Source organism: Athene cunicularia, assembly GCF_003259725.1.
Source record: "Athene cunicularia isolate RWA chromosome 2 unlocalized genomic scaffold, athCun1 chr2_part1, whole genome shotgun sequence".
Lineage (NCBI taxonomy): Eukaryota > Metazoa > Chordata > Aves > Strigiformes > Strigidae > Athene > Athene cunicularia.
In genome coordinates, this window is record NW_020799095.1 from 153,384,334 (window position 1) to 153,392,395 (window position 8,062).

General features: G+C 58.2%; 1 protein-coding gene across 2 annotated transcripts in view; it reads right to left on the reverse strand.

Moving 5' to 3' along the window:
• NRBP2 (nuclear receptor binding protein 2) overlaps window positions 1-6,281 on the reverse strand; it is a 13,445-nt gene extending 7,164 nt beyond the window's left edge. The window contains exon 1 of one of the 2 annotated variants that reach the window (XM_026842778.1): window positions 6,156-6,281. In XM_026842778.1, coding sequence (XP_026698579.1) covers window positions 6,156-6,266 — 111 coding nt within the window. In that variant the 5' untranslated portion in view covers window positions 6,267-6,281. Of the gene's footprint in view, window positions 1-1,979; window positions 2,074-6,155 lie in introns of those variants that run through there. The other variant, XM_026842779.1, reaches the window with a different exon arrangement.
• Window positions 6,282-8,062: the final 1,781 nt, after the last annotated feature.

An 8,062-nucleotide genomic window follows, 5' to 3' on the forward strand; every position in this document is an offset into this window, starting at 1 on the left:
GGGAGGGAGGGAGGGAGGGCTGGGCGTCCTTCCCTTCTCCCCATCCCCACGGCCGCCCTTCCCTCTCGCCCGGCAGCTGCTGAGCAAACACTGGGATTCCTGTTCTCCTTCCGCCGCTGAGAAAAAGGGACAGAAAAGTGTTTCTCCGCTGCCCAGAGAAGAGCCAGGAGGGACCCTGCGCAATCAGGGCAACGCGAGCGTTCGTTCTCCGGGCAGGACACGTTGTGCACAGGCCTGGCCGCGGACGGGGCCGGCCCCAGGCACCCGTTTGCTTTACCCCGGGCACCACACACCCTTGGGAAGGGGCCACGAGCCGGTGGTCGGCTGAGGCCGAGCGCTGCTTCGCTCCCCAGCTAAACTGCACCTCAGAAATTCGCTGGCAGCGTTGCTGGAACCCAGGCCCCGGCTGCCCCGCAGCTCCAGCCCAGCAGGTTTGTGGCGGGTGGTAGAGAATCACAGAACCATGGGTGCCCAGGTCGGAAGGGACCTCAGGGATCATCCGCCTCAACCTTTCTGGCTAAAGCCGGGCCTAGACAAGCCCAGCCCCCTGCCTAGCTGAACCCTGAAAGTGTCCGGTGTTGGGGAACCCACCACTTCCCCAGGGAGATTATTCCAGTGGTTCTCACTGTGAAATATTTTCCTTTTGTGTCCAGTTGGCCTCTCCCTGGGAGTAACGTGTACCTGTCACCCCTCGTCTTTCCGTGGGGCTCCTTGTACAAAGGGACTATCAAGCCTTCTTTGTAGCCACCCTGTAAACACCGGAGCATGGAGATAACGTCTCCCGGCACCTTCTCTTCTCCAGTCTGGCCAAACCCAATCTCTCAGCCTTTCCTCACGTGGCTGCCCAGCCCCGTGATCACCTCCGTGGCCCTTCTCTGGGCCCTCTCCAGCCTGGCCACAGCTTTTTCTATTATAGCAGGGACCAAACTGGACAGAGGATTCCAGGTGTGGCCGGGCAGGCGCTGAGCAGTGGGTAACGGCTTAGTTCTCTCTGCAGAAACAGCAGGAAAGGGAAAGGGCCCCGGCACCACCCTGCACACCGGAGGGGCTGGGGTGGGAGGTGGGAGCAGGAGGTGCCCGAGGACAGGCTGGGCATGAAGCACTCTGCCCCCAGTGCCCACCAGTCTGAACTGGGAATGCACACCAGGGATGGGCCTTGCAGTGCTCATCCCCAGAGCAACAGCTGGCGCTGGCTGGTCACCTGAGCCCAGCTGGAAAACACCAACAGCTCTTTGTGGGTCAGGCAGGAGACCCGTGACCGGTACGAATTCTCCCCGTTCAGTGTGATTCACCCTGTTGGCTGCATCAGGAAGGGGATGTGCTCTCCTGTGGCGGCGGCGCAGAGCGAGCCCAAGCTGAAGAGCTGAGCCATCAGCAGTGACAGCGGCAAACCTGCCCTGCTGACCAGCGCCCGGCCGCCACGCCACAGCCTCCAGGGTGTTTGCTGCCAAATGCCAACTGTCAAATGGAAGAGCGAACCAATGAGTCCTTTAATCCGTGTCGTAACATGACTGCGGGACACCTCCCTGGGCCCACAAGCAAAATAGAAAAGCCTCTGGGACCGTGTGTGTTCTCTGGTTACATTAGAGAAAAAGAAGAAAGGAGACACAAAGGTGTACGAGACTCATACACCATGTCTGGCCACTGTCAACAAAAATACCCGCATGAGAAAACCAATGAAAGGGCAAAAAAAGCTTGAGGAAAACAGGAAAGGGAACAAAACACAGAGAATGCCGGCAATTGTGATAGTTCTCTTTGGTGACTCCTCTGGAGGGAGCAGAGACGGAGCAGCCTGGGGGCTGCGGGGCTGCGGGCGTTCGGGCCAGGGTGGAGAAGGCAGAGGGACAGGGAGTGCCCCAGGAGCACAGCAAGCAGCCCAGGAGCACGGAGCTGCAGACAGAAAGGCATTCTTGTGGAGAACATGACTGGAAACGAAAGAGCGTGTTACCGCACGAAAAAGGACAAGTTTCTGCACTAACCTTTAGCACTCGGCTGACGTCACCACCCTCCCCAGCAGAGAACAAGGCAGAGGATTGTTACAGCCGGGTAAGATCATGAAGGATTAAAGGATCCTGGAAACGGAGAAAGTAGCACGGGGAAAGTGGACCTGAAGCAAAAGGCAAAACAGCCCCGGCGTGAGCAGGAGTTGGGGTGGTAGGGGTTTGTTTGGGCCTCGGCTGAGGGCAGAAGGGTGCTCGCCCGTCTGTGGGGGGGAACCTGGGGTCGGTGGATGGAGGATCGAGCATCACCCACCCGAACGAGAAGGGTAACGAGGGGGACGCTGGATCCAGCGTGCAAACTCTGGTTTGATGCCAGACCCGCGGGATACACACAGAGAGGAGAACTTCACTGCCTGCTTCCAGCAAAGCTGACCTGTGCGTGAGTTCCACCACCTCAGTTCAAACAATTTCATCTTGCTTTCAGGAATACCCTCAGTTAAAACCACACGGGGTGCCCCCACCTCCTGTGGAGCAGAGAGAAAAGCCTGCCTGATGGGCTGAGGGCAGTGGGTTCACAAGTAAACTCATCCTGGAAAGTCAAACGACAGCAAACAAAAGCTGTAAAACCAGTAAGGGGTAGTAAAAAATAGATTGCATGAAAAGAAAGAGCTAAGTCCTGCAGCTGATCCCCTTGGCTCTGGAAAAGCACTGCACAACAAAACACACTTCAAGTCCCAGTCTCCGGGGAGGGCTGGCAACAAAGCAGCTTTTAAAAATAACTCTGGTGGCAAATATTAAATACTTGGATGCTTTCCAGATAATCTATCACAGAACTGATTATCCTCACTGCAAACTGCAAACATAATTAATACCCAAAAAAAGGGAACCCCCTTGCACCTCAGTGTATTCAAATGCTTAACCTTATTTTTTCCATATTTTGTTTTCATTTTCTGATCTGTGGGAACCTATAACAACACCCCAAAATCTCCCCCTCTGACAGACTTTTTAATGTCACTTTATTTTCTTTAAATTCTGCTTCAGCGTTTCTTCTCTTTCTATGATTATTTCCCTTTACCCTTGCTTTCATCCGACTGGTTTTAGAAGTTAAAAGCTCATAGTTCAAGGGCTTGGCATCACTACCCATGCAGCCGTTCACCCTTTTACTAAAGGTGACCAAAAGGAGAGCGATGGGCTATTTCACATGAGAACGCGCCCAGGCCTGGCCCGGCTGAGCTGGAGGTGCCGGGGCCGCGAGGCAGAGCGCGGGGACAGGCGCCCGCGGGGTCCCAGGCGGAGAGGTTCGGTCCCTGAGCCACGGCTGAGCTTTGCCACCGCGAGCACAGCACTGTCTGACAGGAGGGCGGCGGAAGGGCCCCAAGGAGCAGCAAAGGCAACCCAGAGCCCCCTTGTCCAGGATGTCCCTGCTGGGAGCACAACGGCCACAACCAGAGATGGGTGGGAGATGTGGGAGAGGCCCCTGAATCAGCGGCCTGAGCAGCAGAGTCACCGAGGACCTACTGGTCACAGCAGTCCCCTCCCAAGGGGTTTGCAAAAGCAGAGCAGCATGGATAAAACCAGTCTGTTCTGAGTAACAAGGTGCTGGGGTTATTTCAGGAAACTCTTCAGACAGGGAAAGTTGCAAAACTTCTAACACAGGCAGTAAACCAAGTTTCTTCTTTCTTGCTACTCTTACTCCACAGGGTGGATGGAAAAAGTAAATGAAGTCACCAAACCAACACCGAAAAAAACATCTCTTCCTAAATGGAAAAGTCTACAGCAGCAGCATTCCTCCGCTGCGCTTCCACCCCAACGGCGGGGAGAAGAGTAAGAAAGGCAGAACCGGGGTTGTGCTGGCACCGGACAGGAACCTGCCAGGGGATTCACACGACGGTTTCTCCACACACACTGCAGAGATGCTCCAAGTGTTTTTATTTCCTGAGCTGCTCGTGGAAACCTGTGACTTCACACCCACCACGAATATACGCCTCGGGAAGAGGCAAAGGAAGATGTGAAGGGAAACGGTTTCTCCTCTGCTGGGCAGGGCCAGGCTGGGCACTGCCGAGACCTGGGGCCGGGGCACGTTTTGGGGTTGTGCCCGTGGCCGAGGCAGCGGCAGGAGGTGCAGGGGGGAGCTGAGCCGCCGCTCCGCATCCTCCTGGCGCCGTGTGGCCGCGGGCACAGCGCGGGCGTCATCCTCCTGGACGTGTCATTGACACACACCAGCAATTCCTCATACCCTGCTTCTCAGCCTGCGCCCCCGAGCACCCCGGGTTCAGCCCTAAACCACCACCCGGGCTGTGGCCTCTGCCCGCGCCAGCTGCCCAGGCTGCAGACAGCGCCCTGGTGCCCGGCTCTGCCCCCTCCCACCCCCAGACCCGTCCCGGGAACGGCGAGACCCTGGATCCAGCACAGTGCCCTGGATCCCACGAGGGACCTGACTGTTCCGGCAGAAGCAAATTAAGGAGAACAAAATAATTATAACAAATCACCAGGATAGCGAGAGGAAATCCTGACTGGCAAAAATACCTGAAGTGATTACGGCAAAGAGAACGTGTGTTGGAACGGCTGTTCACAGAGTCACAGAATCCTTCAGGTTGGTAAAGCCCCTCGGGGTCAGCGAGTCCAACCCTCAGCCCGACTCTACAAAGTTCTCCCCTATCCCACATCCCCCACAGCTCATCCCAACGGCCCTGAAACCCCCCCAGGGATGGGGACTCCCCCCTCCCTGGGCAGCCTGTTCCACTCTCGGACCACTCTTGCTGGGAAACATTTTCTCCTCCTGCCCAGCCTGACCCTCCCCTGGGGCAGTTTCCAGCCGTTCCCTCTTGTCCTGTCCCTGATCCCCTGGGAGCAGAGCCCAGCCCCGGCCTCTCTGCAATGTCCTGTCAGGAGCTGCAGAGAGGGATGAGGGCTCCCCTCAGCCTCCTCCTCCTCACCCTGAACACTCCCAGCTCCTTCCCTGGCTCCTCACAGGATTGATTCTTCAGCCCTTCCCCAGCCTCGTCGCTCTTCTCTGCCCTCGCTCCAGCCCCTCCAGATCTCTCTCGGGTTGAGGTGCCCAAAACTGTTCGTCGGTGTTAGGAGACACCGTATCAGGAGCTTACAGACACCAAACAGCGTTTTTCCTTCCTGCTACATAACCAAGCATCTCTGAACTCACAACAAGCTACCCTCTTACACAAAACTTCCTCCACTTTGCAATTTAGGCAGCGCTACCACTTCCCTGTTCCAGCTCACACAGGTTTTGTCACAGCAGCTTCACAGATCCCAGACCCTGAAACCTGCACTGGCCAAACAGGGACGGCCCCGAAGGCTCCCCAAGAGGTGCGCTGCCCTGGGGGCACGCAGCCCTCCCCGCACACGGGGGCTCATCCCCCTAGCACTCGCAGCCCTCGATGCCGCGCAGCCAAGCTGTCACCGTGATGTGTGACCGTATCACGAAGCACCGAGACTCTCGAGCCGTCCTGCCTGCAACGCCTTGGGGAGGCCAGTTCACCCCTCCCACCCCTCCGGCAAGAGAAACGCCGGCGGGCGGACAGCATGGCACAGCGACCCAGTACCAGAGCGCCTGTGTGCAAACGTCACCCCACCTCTGTCTGCACTCCCCCCACGCGCTGCACGGGGGTCAGACCTCCAGGGGTCCGTTACAGCCACCGCCACGGCACCCCAGAGAGCTTCCTTGTCAAAATCTAATGTTAAAATACACATCCCTGAATGTCACCATTAGGGCAAAAGAGAGGTCCGGGTGAGAAATGGCTTGGAGGTCATTTCTCTGCCGAGGAGAGTGAAGGGTTTCAGGCTGTTTTGGTGGGTCACGGACTAACACATCATTCCACGAACTGTGAAAAAGCACAACACAACTACAGGTCAGAGGTGACTGAAGTGCAGGGCCTCAGCCAGCACCTACACCACACGTTTCCACCCTGACACCTGTTTCCAGCACACAGAGGGTCATTTTCAGTTGCAGATCTTATTACAGGAGCATCAGGGTATTCTCAGCTAAAAAACAAGTTTCCACGTCTCTTTCCTCCAGCTGTCGGGCAGAACCTCGGCGGGAGAGGCCGGGGTCTGTGTCTCTCAGCTGCTGTCCCGTCACCCCACGCCTCCCCTGCGGCACCCGCGGCCGGAGCTGGGGCAGAGCCGGCGCATGGGCAGCGGGACGGCGGCAAAGACGGAGGGAATGACACAAGGCAAAGACAGAGCCGGCTCCCACACCTCGATGCACCACACGGGTGGGATCTGATGCTCCGGGAGTGCCATGGACACGCAGGGGAAGAAGCTACAGGATTCTGGCGGCGGTGTCGGGTCCGGGCACTCCCCACGCATACGCGGGACACGGCTCAGCACCGGCCCTGCGGCGGGTACCCCGATGCGAGGCCCTAACCTGGGGAGGATGGAGGTGTAAGGGGGCAGGAACAGAGGGTGATGTGTGGGTGTGAAAGCACCAGAGGGATGCGAGAAGGGTTATCAGGAGCTCAGCAAAGCCCAGCCTGGGATCACAGCCTAAACCACCGGCGGGCTGCAGCCAGACCAGAGCACTGCAGGGTACCCACAGGCTGGTACCAAGTGACGGTGGGAAGATAAAGAACAGAATCGGCCTTGGATGGGCCCTTTTACCCCTCAGGAGCTTGGTGGTCTGTCCCTCACTGCTGTCCCACCCCTGCCTGGGGTCAGGATTGACTCTCTGGTGCCCGGACACAGACTGGGAGACTCGGGCTCTGCTTTCAGGGCAGATGGACACCCTGCTGATACGGGAACACGTCTGGGAGCGGGTGACAATGGGAGCGCTGCAGAGCCCTGGGGGACACGCTGCAGGGGGCTGTGCCGAGCCCCTGGGCTGGGCAGATAAACCAGAATGGCCCAGAGCCCTCCACGGGAGAGGAGGAACCGTGTTCTCCAGCCCTGGGGGCAGGGGCCACTGCCCTGCCCCACCACTGAGCCGGCGAGTCCTCACTCAGCCACCCACAGTTACTGGTCTGCCACCCGCACCGCTGCCAGGCCCAGCCTAAAGACTGAGCCCAGCCAGGACTGGGCTCAGCGCTGGCTCCGGCACTGCCTGGGCTTCTTCCAACAGAGCCCACGGGTCGGCAGCGAGCGGGGGGCAGCGAGTCCGGGTCCCAGCACCAGGACACCCCAGCCCGGGGCACGATGAGCCTGGCTCTGCACACCGGAGGGGCTGGGGTGGGAGGTGGGAGCAGGAGGTGCCCGAGGACAGGCTGGGCATGAAGCACTCTGCCCCCAGTGCCCACCAGTCTGAACTGGGAATGCACACCAGGGATGGGCCTTGCAGTGCTCATCCCCAGAGCAACAGCTGGCGCTGGCTGGTCACCTGAGCCCAGCTGGAAAACACCAACAGCTCTTTGTGGGTCAGGCAGGAGACCCGTGACCGGTACGAATTCTCCCCGTTCAGTGTGATTCACCCTGTTGGCTGCATCAGGAAGGGGATGTGCTCTCCTGTGGCGGCGGCGCAGAGCGAGCCCAAGCTGAAGAGCTGAGCCATCAGCAGTGACAGCGGCAAACCTGCCCTGCTGACCAGCGCCCGGCCGCCACGCCACAGCCTCCAGGGTGTTTGCTGCCAAATGCCAACTGTCAAATGGAAGAGCGAACCAATGAGTCCTTTAATCCGTGTCGTAACATGACTGCGGGACACCTCCCTGGGCCCACAAGCAAAATAGAAAAGCCTCTGGGACCGTGTGTGTTCTCTGGTTACATTAGAGAAAAAGAAGAAAGGAGACACAAAGGTGTACGAGACTCATACACCATGTCTGGCCACTGTCAACAAAAATACCCGCATGAGAAAACCAATGAAAGGGCAAAAAAAGCTTGAGGAAAACAGGAAAGGGAACAAAACACAGAGAATGCCGGCAATTGTGATAGTTCTCTTTGGTGACTCCTCTGGAGGGAGCAGAGACGGAGCAGCCTGGGGGCTGCGGGGCTGCGGGCGTTCGGGCCAGGGTGGAGAAGGCAGAGGGACAGGGAGTGCCCCAGGAGCACAGCAAGCAGCCCAGGAGCACGGAGCTGCAGACAGAAAGGCATTCTTGTGGAGAACATGACTGGAAACGAAAGAGCGTGTTACCGCACGAAAAAGGACAAGTTTCTGCACTAACCTTTAGCACTCGGCT